The sequence below is a fragment of the Heteronotia binoei genome, chromosome 13, assembly GCF_032191835.1.
Source record: "Heteronotia binoei isolate CCM8104 ecotype False Entrance Well chromosome 13, APGP_CSIRO_Hbin_v1, whole genome shotgun sequence".
NCBI lineage: Eukaryota > Metazoa > Chordata > Lepidosauria > Squamata > Gekkonidae > Heteronotia > Heteronotia binoei.
The window spans coordinates 23819307-23839789 of NC_083235.1; the positions used below are offsets into that span (position 1 = coordinate 23819307).

Sequence of the window (20483 nt, forward strand, 5' to 3'; positions counted from 1 at the left end):
CTGTAAGCTCCAGGAGGATTGGCTACATCGGGGTGGGGGGTGGCCTAATATGCAAAAGAGTTTCTGCTACAAAAAAAGCACTGGGATACAACCGCTGACACCAAGCCAGCCGGAACTGCGTTCTTGTGCGTTTCTGCTCAAATCCCTCCCCCCTCCACAAAAAAAACCCTGCCTATATCATTTGCCAATTTGATATCATGCTGAGAAATTTACTTTAAAAAACAAGACACAAATTATGCAATTTCCCTTTACTAGCTGCTTTTACCATCACTTCTGAGACTCCCTTTTCTTTATGGGGCTAACCCATTTGGTTATGCCTTCACCTTGCCTCTTCAATGTTTTTCACCACACAATGAAAACAGCCAAGGCAAGCAACAGGCTCATTCTTATTTTCAAGACCCACATAAGCACTGATCACACTCCTGTTATTGGGAATACTGTATTTTTCCCCCCTCCCCAGCTTTTCTAATCATTTCCTTTCCTTTTTTCCCTTAGAAGCGCCATGATACATAAAAACAAAAAAGAGGTAATACACACTAGCTGTTGCTATTTTGACGTGTTGTTCCCCAAGATGAGAACCTGGCATTGTCAAACAACAAATTTCAGAAGAACTTTGTGTTCTTAATGAGGAGATGCAAAGGATGAGAAAGATGACATGGTTTGCAGATACAAGTTAGGCTGCTGTGCACAGGACAAGAACCAAACAGCTCCCTTGCGGCATCTGCAGGAAGGACAAAACGAAAAACGCCTCCAAATTCCAAAGGCTCCTCTTCTGCCCTGTCCCTCCACCCCAGTTTGTGTCTTTTTTACCAATAGACAGTCAGGCAATAAAGCAAATTCTGCAAGAGAACTCAGAGAATCCATCACTGGATGAACATCTGACCCAGATGGCTGGGAAGGACACTAGCCAACTCTGATAACTTAGCAAGGAGAACATCTGGGGGCGAACCACTGGCTTTCCGCATCACTACGAACCACAGAAGCTGGATTCCAGAACAGAATTCCTTCGTAAACCTCCTAAGGCTTTCATTTTTTGTCCTGTTTAGGGAGGGGAAGGGGACAGAAAGAACCCTTAAGGTTTCAGCTCTCATGAGGTTGTGGGGGAGGGAGGAGACACTGATTTATTTATTTTATTTCATTCTATTTATATCTCGCCCTACCCCATCGAAGCAGGCTCAGGGCGGCTCACAACACAAAAATTCTAACAATAAAATTAAGAATTAAAATACATTAATAATTTACAGATAAAAATAAACAACAATTCATCAATGTGCTATCCCACAGTCTTCCTTAGAGATATTCAGATGCCGGTCAGTTGCATGCCAACCGGAAGAGGACTGTGCAAGGGCAGAGCTAGTGCGTACCTTCTTCATCTCCCATGACCCCCAGCCCTGGCCACTGATACCCCCGGCCAGAGCTTTTTTTGTAGCAGGAACTCCTTTGCATATTAGGCCACACACCCCTGTTGTAGCCAATTGTCTTGGAGCTTACAGTAGGCCCTACTAACAGCCCTGTAAGCTCTTGGAAGACTGGCTACATTAGGGGGTGTGGCCTAATATGCAAAGGAGTTCCTACTACAAAAAAGAAACCCTGCCCCCAACTACAAGCATCTGCCACTGTTGGGTACAGAATCTAGCTAAGAATGTCAGCTTGAAAATAAGTGAATGACTTCTGCTGAGACCTCCAAAACCACAGGGGTGTTTTTAACCATTATTCCCATGTTTTCATTTCTCTGCATAGCTATGTGCCCTTCTCCTTGAACAGCAAAATGCAAATTATGCATAACAACAACCCCCCCTGCAGAATTACAGTTACAATCAGCTTGCTTAATGGTATACCAGTTGGTATTCAGGTTCCAGATGTCAGCTGAAACTGTGCAGTTTCAAGACACACACAAAAATTAAGGCACAGCACACAATCAACCTTGATGTGTGGAGAGGAAGACCAGATGTGATTGTGTGCTAGAAAATTATAAATCTGTAATAGGGTAGAAGCTATCAGCTCCTCCATAATCATGAAGACTAAAAATCAACAGAACTAGGAGGCTGTATAAGGAGCCAGGAGGAGCCCCGTGGCACAGAGTGGTAAGCTGCAGTACTGCAGTCCAAGCTCTTCTCATGGACCTGAGTTTGATCCCAGTGGAAGTTGGGTCCAGGTAGCCAGCTCAAGGTTGACTTAGCCTTCCATCCTTCAAAGGTCAGTAAAACGAGTACCCAGCTTGCTGGGGGGAAAGCGTAGATGACTGGGGAAGGCAATGGCAAGTCACCCTGCAAAAAGTCTGCCATGAAAACGTCGTGATGTGACATCACCCCAGAATCGGAAGTGAGTGGTACTTGCACAGGGGACTACCTTTACTTTTTTAATGAGGAGCCAGATCCTCAATCAGCACCCAAGGCTCTCTCTTCTAGTGCATGCCCTCCCAGTATAATACAAAGGTACCTAGCGAGCACCAGGCCACAATAATCCCACATGGAGACTGTAAACCATCTGGGTTGGATCACTTCAGACTGTGGGATTCAGGTGACCCAATGGTCCTTTATGTTTCTTGCCCCCAAAATCCATCTAGGTGGAAATTCAGCATGTCAGGAAAAGAGACTCCTTCATATTTCTCACCTCCCAAATCCATCTGGGGGAAAATCAACATGTCAGGGGAAAAGAGACTCAGGTGACCCAGTGTTCCTTTATGTTTCTCGCCCCCAAAATCCATCCATGTGGAAAATCAACATTTCAGGGCAAAAGATTATAGCCTAGGTTCCTTCTGCCCTGATATGCTGGTTTTCCCTCTTACAATGGGAAAAGCAATGAATCACACAAGCCCACACTTGACGTTGAGGTGGTGCAGCCCAGACACTGATTTATCACCTCAAGGAGGACTGTGTTTTGTTTGAACATTAGTAAAATTATATATACACCTGCCTTCTCGGTGGTGGCCCCTCACCTTATGGAATGGCCCATCTGAAGAGGTTCCCACTCTCCTGGCTTTTCACAAACTTTGAATTATTCAAGAGGCATTTTTCTACACAGGCGACAGAGTTGCACTGTACTAAATTCACAAAGTTACTTGGATACATTATTAGGGACTGTGTGGTCTACATTACTGTGCATAGCTTGCTGAAACTAGGATCCTGCTCTGGAATTCTGCATCGTTTCATGAGCCGTGTAAATATTTATGCTATGCTTCAGTTCTGTTTCTAGACTTCTGGTTAGTCCTAAAACTGCAATCCTATGGTATGGTTCACTGAACGTCCCATCCAAGTGGGAAAGACAGACTCTATATAAATATTAACCCCAGGGGAGGAGGATTAAACAACTTCAACTGTCTGCCTCCAACCCTCATTTTACAGCAGGCGACCCAATGAGTGAAAAACACCTTTTGTAATCCTACAGTTCCAGAAGGTTACTAGCGGTTAGGCAAACAAACTAAGGTTGTACACAGGCCTTGAATTCAACAGGACCTCACAGGAACGCTTCCTAAACCTTTCTGAGGGTTCCCCCTTCTCCCTCCCACCTACATTCTCCATTGAATAGTAGGTGCAGCTGCATAACAATCCCTGGATTAGGAGAGCAGGTAGGCAGCCAGCCACCAGGAGCTTTGCCACACCCTCAGCAGCCCTCATTAACCCCTCGAGAAGCCCACGCCACCCTTTCTCCACTTCTTATGGGATTTTGGGTGGCGGGTGGCTTGCTTGCCTTTTGACTGTGAGGAGAGGTGGCCAAAGAGAGCCCCAGGCGAGCGAGGCCTGCTTGGGCTGGCTGGATCTCTAGCCAGCCCAAGCAGGCCTTGCTCACCCGGGGCTCTCCTTTCTTGCATCTGGTTGTTTTTGACTGGGGTGGTGGGGGTGGTGGCATATGCTAATAAGTTATGCTAATGAGCTCCACCACCTATTTTTCTACAAAACAACCCCTGCTCTATATAAATATTAACCCCAGGGGAGGAGGATGAAACAACTTCAACTGTCTGCCTCCAAGCCTCATTTTACAGCAGGCAACCCAATGAGTGAAAAGCACCTTTTGTAATCCTACAGTTCCAGAAGGAGGAGTTACTGGAGGTTAGGAAAACAGACTAAGGTTGTACATAAGAAAGGAGGGCAGCATCAAATTGTGCCATGGCTCAAAGGTGGATTGCAGCGTGAATGCACATCTTACCCAATATTCCCACTAAACTGTGAAGACTTGTGTGCAAAAATGCTACTTCTTGAGCTACTGGCAGGGCTTTTTTTTGTAGCAAGAACTCCTTTGCATATTAGGCCATATGCCCCTGATGTAGTCAATCCTCCAAAAGCTTACAGGGTTCTCATTGCAGAGCCTACTGTAAGCTCTTGGAGAATTGGCTACATCAAGGGGGTGTGGCCTAATATGCAAAGGAGTTCCTGCTACCAAAAAAAGGCCCTGGCTACTGGCATTAAAGTTGTGAGCTACTGCATAAATAAGTTTTCTCTGGAACCATTTTTCCTGAGCTAAGACAGAAATGTGTAAGCCAAAGGCTAAAAATCTGTGAGCTAGCTCACACTAACTCAGCTTAGAGGGAACAGTGATCTGACCTACCTGACACTCATACTGGTATTCTCAAAAGCTGACCAGCAAGAATTCTGCAGTCCACAGTGCTGGCTCTACACAAAGAGCACACCATTACCTGGCTTAAGAATTCCCTGCCTCACACTGCCCACCATTTTGCCTCCAGACTAGCCAAAAAAGGAGATACCACCTAGGAACCTTTCAAGTAGGACATAATGCTTTGATCCCTTGCAACTGATACTCAAGACGCAAACAAAGAAATATTGTACTTAGTCAGGGCTCACTTTGTAGCAGGAACTTCTTTGCATATTAGGCCACACATCCCTGATGTAGCCAATCCGCCAAGAGTTTACAGTAGGCCCTGTAAGAAGAGCTTTGCAAGCTCTTTGAGGATTGGCTACATCAGGGGTGTGTGGCCTAATATGCAAAGTTCCTGCTACAAAGTGAGCCCTGTACTTTATCATGCCTAACAGTCTTGGAAAAAATTCACAGAGGGTCACTCTTTACTGAAACATGCTTCCTGACCACCCAAGTTGCGTGCCTGAAGGTGAAACTGAGAGCACAGCTACGGAGCTCTGGGTGGGTCTTTATCAAAGGCCTTTCCCCCAAAGCCTTGGTCCCCTCCGCCCCTCCGAGCGATGCTCACTCACTGTGCCGCAGACTTTCACATCATGCAGCCGGCCCCATTCGTCCTCGTAGCTGTCCACCATCATGATACTGTCGTCCTCCTCCTCGTTGCCCAGCTCGGCGTGAAGGTGGAGCCGGACCTCTTCCCCCAGGGAGTGCATCCCCACGGCTGGGAAAAGCCCTCCTGGGGAAAGCGGCATGATGGTTGACCCCACCTACAGGAGAAAGGCACAGTCTCCATCAATGTTCCCCTCTAAGCTGCAGTCTTGGGAGCAAAAATTCTATTTTGTGAGCTACTGCATAAATCATTGTGCTCTGGGGTCATCTTTCCTGAGCTAAGACAAAAATGTGTGAACTGGAAAATCTGTGACCTAGCTCATGCTAACTCAGCTTACAGCAGGGATGTCAAACATATTGAGCATCTGTGGGGCATCCTGAAACGGAAGGTGGCGGCACGCAAGTTCTCTAACATCCACCAGCTAACGTGATGTCGTCATGAAGGAGTGGAAGAGGACTCCAGTGGCAGCCTGTAAAGCTCTGGTGAACTCTATGCCCAAGAGCATTAAGGCAGTGCTGGAAAATAATGGTGACCACACAAATTATTGACACTTTGGGCCCCATTTGGACATTATCACTTAGGGGTGTACTCACTTTTGTTGCCAGCAATTTAGACATTAATGGCTGTGTGTTGCGTAATTTTGAGGGGACAGCACATTTACACTGTTATACAAGCTGTAGACTCACCACTTCACATTGTAGCCAAGTGTCATTTCTTCAGCATTGTCGCATGAAAAGATATACTTAAATATTTACAAAATGTAAGCTGTACTCACTTCTGTGACATACAGTATTTCTGAATGCATAGTATCCCCCTTTACTATGTACAGGAGTGAAAGCTGGACAATGGAGAAAGCTGACAAGAAGGAAGTTGAATCCTTTGAAATGGGATGTTCGAGGTAGATACGGTGGACCGCCAAAAAGACAAATCAGTGGGCCCTAGATCAGATCCAGACTCAACTCTTGCTAGAAGCTAAAATGACTAAACTGAGGCTATTGTGCTTTGGTCACATGATGAAATGACAAGAATCCCTGGATAATGCTAAGAAAAGCTGAAGGCAGCTGACCCAACATGAGACAGATGGATAACCAAGGAAGCCTCAGCCCCCAGTTTGTAAGAGCTGAGCAAGGCTGTTAACGAGAGGATGCTTTGGAGGACACCAGAAACATAGAGTTGGAAGGGACTCCCCAAGGCCATCTAGTCGAACCCCCTGCACAATGCAGGAAATTCACAAATACTTCCCCCTAAGTTCACAGGATCATCATGGCTGTCAGATGGTAATCTAAAAACCTCCAAAGGAGGAGAGCCCACCACCTCCTGAGGAAGCCTGTCCCATTAATTCATCTGGTCGCCATATGTCGAAAGCAACTTGATAGCACTTAATACATAATGTTATTTTACTCTGCATTGCTTATCAGATCTTCAGTAGCTAATCAGAAGCCCTGCTGGGCAAGGACCCCACCTGGTCCTGACCACTTTCTAAAAATACTTGGTGGACACCAAGAAAGGTGTTGGCAAGCACCAGGCTTAGAAACTTCGGTGTCATGATAAGATCCAAAAACAGGGGCAATACAAATTTCATATTATATATATATGCAGCCCCATCCTCTAAACGGTTCAGCTGTGAATTCTTACAACTCAATCTACATACATTTTGTAGAACAGCTCTAGGAGAATGATCAGAACTCCCCAGTTTAATTACCATCCAAGGCACGAATTCTCCACATGGTTGTATGGACAAGCTACAGCCTGAAAGAAAAACAGGCTTTGGCTTGTGACAAAACATGTCAGAACTCACCCTCTTTCCATTTTTGGTGAAGAATATCTGGGCCGTCTTGACTTCGAAAGACGCGGGTTCGATCCCGCAGCCGATTCGGTCTCCGGAACTGCATTTTGTCCCAAACTGACGGCCATTGCCTCGGCCGTTGTAAAGCCTGGAAGGGGCAAAAGCATAATGGATCTTGAGGGGAAAAATGAGAGCTTTCGTGAATACAAAATATTCTTATCCCAGTTGGTATCATCCAGGATTGGGGTAAAGCACCAAACCAAAATCATTAAGACAGGGAAGAACAAGGCACTCTAGAATTTTCCACAGGAGACTGAGATATCTATAATAGGCAGTTTGAGGCTCTATTTCAGCCTATGTTTATCCCCTTCCCAAAGCAGAAGAGCAAAACAAAACCAAAAAAGGCACCAAGATACCCATGGAGCATTGACCCAACAAAGGATGCTACAGGAGGCTCTCCACCAATACCTCTCACTGCCTCTGACCACATCAGCTTCTACTTCTTCCCTTCAGGTTTCCAGGCACCTTGAAACACAGTGTGACAAATGGCACATCATGGACTCTCACAAGGTTCTTTTCATCTCACGAGAGTTCCGGAAGGCTTACTGGGCACGTGCAGCTTGCCACACCATATCTAAAGACACCTGAGGGAGCAAGGAAGGAAGGAGTCAGCCGCTCTGGTTCCTGGGTATGGTTGCCCATCCAATTCTAGAAATATATGGGGACTTTGGGGGTGGAGCCAAGAGACATTGGGGGTGGAGCCAGCAGCAAGATTGTGACAAGGATAACTGAACTCCAAAGGGAGTTCTGGCCATCACATGAAAAAGGACTGTGCACCTTTTAAATGCCTTCCCTCCATTTGGAAATAATGAAGGATAGGGACACCTTCTTTTGGGGCTCACAGAATTGGATCCCCTGGTCCAATCTTTTTGAAACTTGGAGAGTATTTTGGGGAGAGACACTGGATGCTATGCTGCAAATGTGGTGCCTCTACTTCAAAAAACAGCCCCCCCCCAGAGCCCCATATACCAGTGGATCAATTCTCCATTATACCCTATGGGAATCAATCTCCAAAGGGAATAATGTGCCCAACAGACATTTCCCTCCCCTCCTGTTTTCTGATGACCCTGAAGTGGGGGGAGGACCTCCAAACCAGAGGACCCCCTGCCCCCACCTGGGGATTGGCAACCCTATTTCTGGGCAAATTGTCAGATAGATTAGTGTCTGCCACATGACAAAATTTGCTGCCCAAAGCTACCTCACCTCATTGAGGCAGCATTGTATATATGATCTTTCATGTCCCCCTGTTGAGAGGGTCATCCAATGGATTTGTGGGTTTCTAGATGAATTAGTTTTAGGCCCCTTCTCTGCCCTGACCTGGATGGCCCAGGGGAGCTCAATTTCATCCAATCTCAGATCGCAGCCCTGCCTAGCTTCCTCAATCTGACAAGATCAGACTTAGCCAGGTCAGCCAGATCACGGCGCTTTACTGGTTACTATTGTCAGGAAATTCTTGAGGGGGGGGGGGGGCGGGGGGGAGCCAGTGTGGTGTGATGGTTAAGAGAGGAGAACTCTAATCTGGAGAACCAGGTCTGATTCCCCACACCTCCTCCAGGTGACCTCCTCAGGTGACCCTGAGCCGGTCATACTTCTTTCAAAACTCTCTCATCAGGTGCCTGTTGTGGCAAGAGGAAGGGAACGTGATTGTAAGTCGCTCTTAAGCCTCCTCAAGGTAGAGAAAACCTACTCTTCTTCTTCCTAAAAAAAACCCAAACAAACCAAGATTCCTTCAGCCTGCCACTTGAAGGAATGCAATTCGTCTTGACGCTTCAGTACTCCGCCACCTCAATCTCTTGTATGTTTAGACCCAGCCACATTATCGGAAGCTTTGGAGGGGGGGGGAAGCCCAGCCAGGCAGCTTTCCTTGAGGCCACTCTCATGCATTGCTAGGAAGTTCTCAGACACATGGGGGAAATCCCTAGGAAGCAGTTGCTGTACCAGGCTCTAGCGTCTTTACCAGAAATTTCTGAGTGCACCCAGAATACTTCAGTGCTGAATATCCACAGTCCTACCACCCTCCAAAAAATCCAAAAAGGGGATTTTTTAAAAAGACCTTTGAGGGAATCTGAGCCCTGGAGCCTGTTCCTTTCAGAAACACACAACCTCTAAGACAGGGGTGTCAAACATGCAACCTGGGGACTTAATCAGGCCCCTGAGCAACTGGTTGTCATCTGCTTCTTTCTCCTTCTCTCTTGCTTCCTTCTGCAAAACAGCTTGCTTTGCTTGCTCAATCACACAGGAGCTACAGAGCAAAGCCTCTATTTTCTCCATTGGTTGAGGCTCCTCCCTTAGGGAGGAAGTGGGGGGGAAGAGGCAGAGCTTGCTTTGCCAGGCTCTCTCAATTGCACAGCAGTGCTACTGTGCCAAGCCTCTCTTCCTTCTATTGGCTGAAGCTCCTCCCCACCCCCAGTCCCCTGGGAAAGGAAGGAAAGAGACAGAACTTCCTTTGCCTAGTTCCCTGGATCCCATGGAAGGAATACAAAGAAAGCATCATTAAGACCAATGAGTGCTAATGTTTTAAGTTTTTTTTTAAAAAAAAATCTTGTATTTGTCTGTGTCCTTTATAAAGTTTATATCTCTGCTACCGAATCTTAAATAGATATACACATGGCCCAGCCTGACAAGGTCTCATTTATATCAGATCTGGTCCACATAACAAATGAGTTTGATTCCACTGCTCTAAGAGCTATCAAGGAAATAAGAGTGTACATAAATATGTGTGAATGCTGTTTTCCAAAGGAGCGCTTGCCAAGAATCTTCTGTTAACTCCAGCTCCCCAGTGCACGTCTGTAAAGTCACACAGATGCATGCAGCGTGCACCACCTCCTACCACCCACCTATGGAAAACTCTACATTCCAAATGGCTCTCAAGCCCACAACTCACTTGCCATCATCGGCATGGTAGGCAACTGAATCCGGTAGCCATCCAGGCTGATAATCCAGGTTGTAGTACTGAGGCACCAAGCCCACCGCGATAGTCCCTCGAACGCCGCTGTCCACAATTGAAACCTACAACAAGTGGGGAGAATGAACATTCCCGAGACACAAATGTGCAGTGCTTTCATATGAGGAGGACGGTTGGTGTCCTAGACAACATGAAGAAGGTGGCCAATTGTCATTTGGGTGACCTTTTCAAAAAAATGTTATGCCTACATAGAGGAAAAAGACCCCCAAAGTGTGTCTAATGGCAGTGGGAGAACAGGAGGAGGGAGAGAGAGTAAGATGTTGGGCTGCAGTTAAGAAAATTAACTGTTCCCCAGGAAGACCCGAGTGCAATTTTCACTTCTGTTATGAACTTCTAGGCCAGAGGTGGTTAAACTGCGGCTCAGGAACCACATCTTGCTCTTTCACACAGACTGTGTGTCTCTTGAAGTCCCACCATCCTGTCAGCTGGCATGGAGAAGGCATTTCTCTCTTTAAATCATTTTGCCAGGCCAAGCTAGCCAGCAGCTTGGAGAAGGCATTTAAAGTTAAAGTTGCTTTCTTTCCACCTCTCCCTCCCGTCATCTATTTGCCTTCCTTCCTGCCTTCTGGCTCTCAAACATCTGACTTTCATATCTTGCAGCTCTCAAACATCTGACTTTTATACCATGTGGCTCTTACATTAAGCAAGTTTGGCTACCCCTGTTCTAGGCTCAAGGCATTTACCTATAACCAGTGTTCCCTCTAAGCTGAGTTAGTGTGACATAGTCCACACTGTTTTAGCCTCCAGCTCACACGTTTTTGTCTTAACTCAGGAAAAATGGCACCAGAGCAAACTAATTTATGCTGTAGCTCATAACTTTAATTCCAATAGCTAATGAAGTAGAATTTTTGCTCACAAGACTCCACAGCCTTGAGGGAATACTATTGTGTTATTTGAGCAGGCATACAGGGGGAATCACACATGCACAGAAGACACAATGATGAACAATGCTCCAAAAAATATTTCTGAGGGAAAATACTTGAAATGAACAATAAAGGGGTGAATGAATCAGGGCTGCACAACACGTAACGTGCAAAACTGTGTGTAGCTCCACTAACCATGGACTGTGCTCCCTCAGGTCTTTCAGTGCAGTCTTTTTTGCAATGCCAGGCAAGAGGAAAAAACTGAGTGGCTTATAAATCCCCCAATTTGCCTTCATGAAAAGCCAACTGCCCATTTTTAGTATTATTTATTTATTTTAGTAGATTTATATTCCGCCCCATCCTACAATGGGCTCAGCATGTCAAGATTACCACAGGCTGGGCCTAGGATTATTTGTTCTTCTGCCATTTCTTCCCTCAACTCAGCCCCACCACCAGGGATGGAATTCTAGCAGGAGTTCCTTTGCATATCAGGCCACACCCCCTGATGTAAGCTCCAAGAGCTTACAAAAAAGAGCCTTGTGAGCTCTTGGAGGATTGGCTACACACTGTGTGTGGCCTAATATGCAAAGGAGCTCCTGCTAGAATTCCACCCCTGCCCACCACTGTCAGCTCCCCAGATCCTGTCTTTTTGCCTTCACCCCATCTTAAAGATCACAGCTCCTGGCCAAGGACTGTCTCTCTTATGAAAGAGTTAATGTGTTGCAGTGAATTAGTGTCAGACCAGGATCTGGGAAACATGGGTTCGAATCTGCCACAGCTCGCTAGGTAATCTTGGGCCACTCACACTCTTTCTCAGCCTAACCTACCTTACAGGGCAGTTGTTTTGGGGGAGGGAGAACAATGTTGTTATAAGAAAGGTTCATCATAGTTTATTACCATCTCACGACCAGAGTACAGTATAAACATAATATGAAAAAATAAAAACAGATAGTATATTAAAATAGAAATCGAAATTTAAGAACTTTTAAAATGCAATTCCCACAGTTTAAGAATTAATGCACAAAACTCAGCAACTGAATGCGTAATCTCTGAATTCTTATCTGATAGAAACCAATTAAGTCTTGCTTTGTTTGCATTAATATAAGCAGGTGTCCTATCAACTAATGGAGTAATAATTCTAAAACAAACCTCCCTATAATATGGGCAACTGAAAAACATATGCTCTACAGATTCAACCTCACTTAGAGGGCATGAGTATAGCCTTTCAGAATAGGGGATTTTATTGTACCTGCCTTGCATAACTGCAGATGGAAGGGCAGAACATCTAGCTAGAGCAAATGCCCTTCTAAAATTTCTTCCTTCCAATGAAGTCAGATATGATGCTGGCTCAATAGTACTTTTGATATTTAACAACACCCCAAATTTGGATGCACTAGAGATATCAGACTGTCGCTCTATGTCCTCAATTCTATGTTCAAGTCCATAAGATAAGAGTAACTGAGGTGAAAAGCCAATTCTATGAATATGGCTGTAGGCTGCCTTGAGCCAACTGGATTGGAAATCATCCTGGAAAATCAAAGGAAACGAAAGGTTCAAATATCTAAATAAGCAAAATCAAAGGAAACGAAAGGTTCAAATATCTAAATAAGCAAAATCAAAGGAAACGAAAGGTTCAAATATCTAAATAAGCATACAGTGTTTTGAATACAGCACTCAGCACACAAATGTTGCTAAACATACAATCATTTTCACCCAAATGACCTGGAAACATACCGGCAGCTGGCACATATTTTGTGTACTCTCAAAATCTTCACCGTATATTATATGCTACTGGCCTTCTTCCTGGTTTTTGGCACTAGGTGCATTTATTTACTGAATTTTTGTACACATTTTATTTTAAATGTTTCAATGCTTAAGCATTATGTTTGATGTTTGCCACCTCAGGGACCATATTTTGGTGCTAAGGCAGCATAGAAATGTTTTAAATAAGTAAGGGGAGTGTGACTGTGTAATATTGAGTACTTCAAAACAGTGGCTCTGAAAAGTTAAATTAGAACTGCTGTGGGAGGGGGGTGGAGGACAGCTCCTAGTACTGTGCAGTGCTTGGCATTTTCCAGAATGTAGCATCAAGGTTAACTTCCAGATTAGGAAACTAAATGGGTGAGTGGTGGTGGGGGGAGGGTATGTTTAAGAGTGTTCAGATGGTGATGACACTCTTAAAAACTACTGTTCCTTCTAACCAGTTCTGACACACACACATGAAGGAAAGCCAAGCAAAATTACCTCAAAATAATTGTTGTCTTTGGTCAGTGGATGACGTGCAACGTAACAGCCAACTTCACCAGAGTTTCCGTGGTAACTGCAAACAAGATACAAGGTAAGGTCCACAGCAACTGAAGCAACGCGACATGGTAGGTTACACACAGGAAGACCCCAGAAGAGAAAGTAAGCAAAGACCAGGGGTTCCAGTGGAGGGGAATAAGGAGGTGGCAAGAATTACTTGCAAGCGAACAAGTTCTCAAGTTCTGCCTCTCCTCCTGACAGGGAAACATCCCTGCATTGGTGAGGTAAATACTCTCTTGGGTGATTCTGAATTGGCTAAGGACAGCCTAGGAGTAGAACAAACGGGCACTAATATAAGATCCACTGCTGGCAAGAGCCACAAGTCTGTACTGTTCCTGACCTCTTGGTGAGGGCAGCCATTTTGGACCAGACCGACAGCTCATACAGTCCAGTATTGTTTCCAACAGTGGCCAAAACAAATGCACAAGTAGGACTCACTGATTTCAGCTTTTTTCTTTGCTTTTAGCCACTAAAGGAATAAAGAATGAATTGAAAGAGGTTCCAGTCGCTTCATTACTATTTCCATTAGAACTGGTCTTCCTGACACAGTGGCAGGAAGAATCCTGTGCAGGGCCTGCAAATGAGCAACTGTCCAATTTTGGGTGGACCAGTTAGAGCCTGCTAGGATAGTCACCAGCAAAGAAAATGGATTAGGTGGACAGTATCATCCAGCACAGTTTTTGCTGTGTTCTCAAGCAAGAGCCCTGTACCTAACCAAGAGCAGTTCTACCTTGAAGTGCAGATATACCATGTTACAGTGAGTGCATGTACATCTTTTGCATAGTATTTGCTTGCAAGAAAGAGCTAGCTAATATCCATTCCCTTTACAAAACTGAGGGGGGCCTGTTCCTGGGTAAATAGCGGATTTATATCACATGTTAGACGTGTGTCAAATGTAACATGGGAATGACGCAACACTTTTTATTTAGTTAGTTCTATTTATATCCCTCCCTCCCCACCAAAGCAGGCTCAGGGCAGCAAACAAGGCCAACAGGCAAGTTTAAATACATAAAATTAATTACAACTAGGCACAGTCACAACTGAGATCTAGCTCCCAAAACCTCTTAAAAATCCCTGGGCCAAGAGAGGCTAGACTGAAGACAACCAGGGAGCAAGCCTTTTCAGCAATGGCCCCTCGATGGTGGAATCAACTTCCAGAGATGGTGCGAGCCCTGCAGGACCTGAACCAGTTCCGCAGGGCTTGCAAAACCTCTCTGTTTCAGCTTGCCTTAGGGACAGAACCTGGTTAAACGGATCTGTAGCCATCCAGCCATCTTGTGCATGATTGTGATCTATAGCACTTTATAGCACCGTTTTATCCATCTAATTAACTATGTAATTGAATTGTAACTGAATTGTATTTTAAAATTGTTTGTTTTATATTGTATTTTACTTATATCACGGTGTTCCATGTCTGTGAGCCACCCTGAGCCCGCCATCGGCGGGGGAGGGCGGGATATAAAAATAAACTTATCTTATCTTATCTTAAAACTAGGTGCAGTTACAACTTTAAAACAGCAAATACAGTAGCATTGTTTTCATAATGGCAGTGCACCACTCTTTCTGTTATGATTTCAAACATAAGTTCCAATCTCCAGATAGAGTTCAGATCTAGAGGCATAAAGAACAATCCAGAGGCTACCATAAGCAGACTGTACATGTGTGCACCAGAACATGCACCAGAACAAGGGCAGGGACGTTGGCTCAGTGATAGAGCATTTGCTTGGTAAGCAGAAGGTCCCAGGTTCAATCCCCGGCATCTCCAACTAAAAAGGGTCCAGGTGAGTAGGTGCAAAAAACCTCAGTCTTGAGACCCTGGAGAGCTGCTTCCAGTCTGAGTAAACAATACTGACTTTGATGGACCAAGGGTCTGATTCAGTATAAGGCAGTTTCATATGTTCATATATAACAGGGTCTTCTATAGGTGCCAGCCTGCAAATGGACAAAATCAGCAACTGCCCATATATGCGCCTGCTTTATTGGGTCCCCACTTTGGGGAATAGCCTGTCTGAGGAAGACAGGAAGGTTTCCATTCCCTTGGCTTTCTGCGACAACCCGGGTAGTCCGTGGAGGTCTCCCATCCAAGCACTAACCAGGGCCAACCTGGCTTAGCTTCCAAGATTTGGCTAGCCTGGGCTTAAGATTACAAGTTACCTTAACGTGTCTCCATCCACAAGGATATGGTTGAATCGCTCGTGGTACCGGACAGCTCGCACCTCTCGGATTTCCCGGATCCTCCTCCTCCAGTTTAGAAATCGGTAGTGCAGGTTTAAATCATCCATTATGGCGGTCAGGATCTACCTATAGGGGAAATCCACATTTAAAAAAAAAATCCATGATTTTGCATTGAACAAGTGGATACAGGGTTGCATTTGGACATAACGTAATGTATCTTGTGAACAAAGGAGCCCTGTAGCACAGAGTGGTCAGCTGCAGTACTGCAGTCCAAGCTCTCTGCTCACGACCTGAGTTTGATAACAGCAGAAGCTGGGTTCTGGTAGCCAACTCAAGGTTGACTCAGTCTTCCATCCTTCCGAGGTCGGTAAAATGAGTCCCCAGCTTGCTGGGGGGAAAGTGTAGATGACTGGGGAAGGCAATGGCAAACCACCCCGTAAAAAGTCTCCTGTGAAAACACTGTGAAAGCAACGTCACCCCAGAGTTGGAAATGACTGGTGCTTGCACAGGGGACTACCTTTACCTTTACTTTATCTTGTGAACATCATGCATCCTGTGATCCGTTTCCACTGACATTATATTAGCAAACATGCTTTAAAAAATTAGCAAGCTGTTGTACACATAACACCCTATTGCGAACAGCTGGCGATTTGCACAAGGCACAGAACTAGAAATACCATTGGTCTAATCTGGCACTATTTCCTATGAACCTTATAGAGCACTGCACTTACCATTTCCATCAACCAAAAGAGCCACACTCACTTCCACCCCTGAATGCACACAAAGCTGCCTTTCACTGAATCAGAACGCTGGTCTGTGTCATCTATTCAGACAGGCAGCAGCTCCCCAAGGTCTCTGGTAGAAGTCTTTCACATCACCTACTGCAGGGTCCTTTTAACTGGAGATGCCGGGGATTGAACCTGCATGCCAGGCAGATGCTCTACTTCTGAACCATGGCTGCACCTCAGGGATACTCATTACTTACTTGTTTCCCTGTGGCTATTTCAGGGTGGGAAGCACCTCCCAGTCAAAAGCTCAGCTGTGCAAGCAGCCTTGCCCACTTTCCTGAATCATGGGGCAAGTGCCACATTGGGGAACGGTGCTCAGAAGAGCCACAAGTAGCATGCCAAAGAGCCACATATGGCTCCCAAGCCAGTTATCGGTAGTCTAAACACAGCCCGCACAGGCACTTGGACAGTGCAATTACAGAACGTATTTTCAGTGTTCACAACTGCACAGGGATCGAAACATGTCCAGCCCTACTGGATGTGCAACAATGGAAAACTGCTGGAAGATTAACACATTTCTGTTCCAGCAGAGGAAGACTGATAAGACCAAGTTTTAACCCAAACAGCTATGGTGTTTCCAAAAACGAGACACTGGGGACAGTCTTGCAACCCTGTTTAAATCAGTCACTCCAGACAAGGAGGCAGCCGTCACCTTTCCGTTAATCCACACCAGCAACTTTGACAGCTGCAACTGAAAACCTCTGCAAATCCTATGCATGTTTATGCAAAAATGGGTTTCGCTGTGTGCAACGAGTCTTACACCCCAGATAAACCAACGTAAGATTGCATCTTCAGCTTTACCGCTCAATTATGCTCTATGCCAAGCAGACGCTCTACTTCTTCCACTTTGTGGTTCCCTTGGGACTCAGCCAGACAAGCCTTGTCACCATTTTAACCAATACATTTGTAACTCTCCCTGCAGACAGGATTATTCTATTATAACTGCACAACAGCCTTCTATAGCAGTTTACCCAAAACTATCTGCCTCATGCCCCATGGCACAGGGTGGTAAGCCGCAGTACTGCAGTCCAAGCTCTGCTCATGACCTGAGTTCGAACCCAGCAGAAGCTGGATTCAGGTAGCCAGCTCAAGGTTGACTCAGCCTTCCATCCTTCCGAGGTTGGAAAAATTGCTGTGGGTAAAGTGTAGATGACTGGGGAAGGCAATAACAAACCACCCCATAAAAAGTCTGCTGTGAAAACGTTGTGATGCAACATCATCCCAGAGTTGGAAATGACTGGTGCTTGCACAGGGGACTACCTTTACCTTGCCTCATGGCTGAACAGGAATTCAAACTCAATATGCTGCCTGCCTTAATGCACTGGTTATTGCAGCTGACCTTCACCAGGTCACACAGGTCTCTTCTTCAGTTCCCATGATTTGATGAAATATCTTCCCAAGTTTGAGCCTTACAATCAGTTTGGTGCAGTGGTTAAGTGCATGGACTCTTATCTGGGAGAACGGGGTTTGATTGCCCACTCCTCCACTTGCACCTGCTAGCATGGCCTTGGGTCAGCCATAGCTCTGGCAGAGGTTGTACTTGAAAGGGCAGCTGCTGTGAGAGTCCTCTCAGCCCCACCCACCTCACAAGGTGTCTGTTGTGGGGGGAGAACATATAGGAGATTGTAAGCCGCTCTGAGTCTCTGATTCAGAGAGAAGGGAGGGGTATAAATCTGCAATTCTTCTTCTCCCACAACCAGACAGTGTGGTTCTGGGAAATTCAGGTTTGAATCCCTGCTCTGCATGGAAGCCTGCTGGGTGTTCTTGGGCCAATCACACACTCTCAGCCTAACCTACCTCACAGGATTGCTGTGAAGATAAAACAGAGAGGAGGAGAATGAAGTAAGCTGGTTTGGGCTCCTACTGGGGTTGAAAAGCAGGATATATAGTAAAGAAAGAAAGAAACACTTCCTAGACCTGGGGCTTCCCCTTCCTGTCATTATTTCACTTCCTTCTCAGTATGATGCGACTGATTGTTGAATTGTAGAATTTGCTGCCAGCAGACATAGGGATGACTGTAAATAGAAACAGATTCTTGGAGGAGAGGCCCAGCAATGACTACTAGCCATGGTGACTAAAGAGAATCTCCACAGTCCAAGGCAGTCAATTCCAAATTCCAGTGCTAGGAGGCAACATCAGGGGAAGGCCTTGGCCTCTATGCCTTGTTAGTTGGACATCTGGAGCAACTGATTGGCTACTGCATGAGACAGGATGCTGGACTAGATGGGCCACTGGTTTGATCCATCAGGGCTCTTCTGATGTCCTTATGAAATATCCTTCGAGATAAGGGGAGGGGGAACAAAGGGCTCTCACTCCCCTTTCCCACAGTAGCCTCTAGGACTGGCAAAAGCCCAGATATCCAGGACAATCTGAGACCGATCTTGGCCATAAAGTCAGTTGCAGCTATGGAGCTCCCCTAATCAGTTTCAGGCAGATCTCTCAACCTTCCAGGGCTGGTAATGCTAAAATGTAACTTGAAGTTCCTTAGAGGAGAAGCATGCTGAAATTAAGTAAGAAAGCCAGATTAACACCCCATCCCTCTACTCAAACCTTTCCAACCCAGGACTTCAGTACAAGTGAACCTCTGTCTGCAATAACCAGTTTTCAGTGCCACCTCTAGCAGATCACAGAATCAGAATTGGAAGGGATCTCCAGGATCATTTAGTCCAACCCCCTGCACAATGCAGGAAACTCACAAATACCTCCCCCTAAATTCACAGAATACTTATCCCACTTCTCCTCCAAGAAGTGCAAAGCACTGTATGTGGTTCTCCCTTCCATGGTATGCTCACAACAACCCTGTGAGGTAGGTCAGAGTGAAAAAGAGCAATTAGCTCAAGGACAACAAGCAAGCTCCATGACAGCATGAGCATCTGAACCCAGATCCTAATTCACCTATCTAACCCCTGCATCACACTGCTTGTCACCAGGGCTAAAAAAAAAAAAAAATCAAGCAACGCAGAGCAATCTCTCTGGCTCCTGAATCTGCTGCTTACGATGCAGGGCTTTCAGGCCACACCATGCACGTTTAGTCTTTAGCTCCCTCCAACCCTACTGCAGAAAGATTTCCCTCCTCCCAAACGGATTCACCCCCCCAAAGTGTTTGGAAGAATCCATAACCCTCTTCCCACTGCCTAGAGCAGGGATGGCCAAACTTGCTTAACATAAGAGCCACACAGAATAAATATCAGATGTTCAAGAGTCGTAAGACATAAATATCAAATGTCTGAGAGCCTCAAAGGAGGGAGGAAGGGAGGGGGATGGGGAGAGAGGAAGGAAGATGGGGAAGGAGAGGTGGAAAGAAAGCAACTCCAACTTTAAATGATTTTTTCAAGCTGCTGGCTGGCTTGGCGAAGTGATTTCAACTGAGATATGCCATCTCCAAGCTGGCCAGCAGGGTCGTGGGGGCATTGAGAGCCACACAATATATGTCAAAGAGCCACATGTGACTCCTGAGCCACAGTTTGGCCACCCCTGGCAAAGAGCCACACCTCCCAGTCAAGAAATCCCTACCTAGAGATCCAGATCTCTCCTCCCCCAGCTTCCCCCCTGGCTTCCCTTCACCCCAAACCCCAGGGCGAGTCTTACCCCGAAAGGGCCTTGCTCTCCCTCCATGGACCCCTCCCTCCTCCACCGCTTTCAGCTCCTCCAGCCACAGCTCGGTTCCTTCCTCTCCGCCAGCAAACCCAGCTCACATCCGGGCCTTTCCGCCGTAGCTCCGCCCCGTCCTCTCCTCATTGGTTGTTTTGCCCATGACCCGGAGCGTGTCGTAGAGGCCCGCCGACGAGACGAGCCAATCCGGTGCCAAAGGGGGCGTGGTTCCCTGCTTGGCCGAAGTGAATGGAGAAGGGAGCTGGAGATATGAATGGGTGGTGCGGCGCTGTGCTTAAGGGCGTGGGGGTTCAAAGGGAGAGTGGGCCATTATGACGTCAGGGTCGCCGAAGAGGCCCAAGAGGGCATTGGATATATAAGGGGATTTTTTCTTATTTTATGTATCTCTGGTCAGTTTCTACATATCCTCTATGCCAGAGGTGGCCAAACTTGCTTAATGCAAGAGCCACACAGAATAAATGTCAGATGTTTGAGAGAGCCTCAAGACATAGCGGCCCCATGGCGCAGAGTGGTAAAGCAGCAGTACCGTGGTCTGAACTCTCTGCTCACGACCTGAGTTCAATTCCCGCAGAAGGCTGGATTCAGGTAGCCGGCCCAAGGTTGACTCAGCCTTCCATCCTTCCGAGGTCGGTAAAATGAGTACCCAGCTTGCTGGGGGGAAAGGGTAAAAGACTGGGGAAGGCAATGGCAAACCACCTGGTAAAAAGTCTGCCCTGAAAACGTTGTGAAA

General features: G+C 46.1%; 1 protein-coding gene across 1 annotated transcript in view; it reads right to left on the bottom strand.

The window, feature by feature from the left end:
• Window positions 1-19866, bottom strand: part of SPRYD3 (SPRY domain containing 3) — a 54855-nt gene extending 34989 nt beyond the window's left edge. Inside the window, exons 1-6 of the mRNA XM_060252880.1 lie at window positions 19730-19866; window positions 15333-15479; window positions 13119-13194; window positions 9931-10055; window positions 6999-7134; window positions 5166-5357 (exon numbers count right to left, since the gene is read on the bottom strand). Of these exons, the coding sequence (XP_060108863.1) occupies window positions 5166-5357; window positions 6999-7134; window positions 9931-10055; window positions 13119-13194; window positions 15333-15460 (657 nt within the window). The 5' untranslated portion in view covers window positions 15461-15479; window positions 19730-19866. The remainder of the gene's footprint in view (window positions 1-5165; window positions 5358-6998; window positions 7135-9930; window positions 10056-13118; window positions 13195-15332; window positions 15480-19729) is intronic.
• Window positions 19867-20483: the final 617 nt, after the last annotated feature.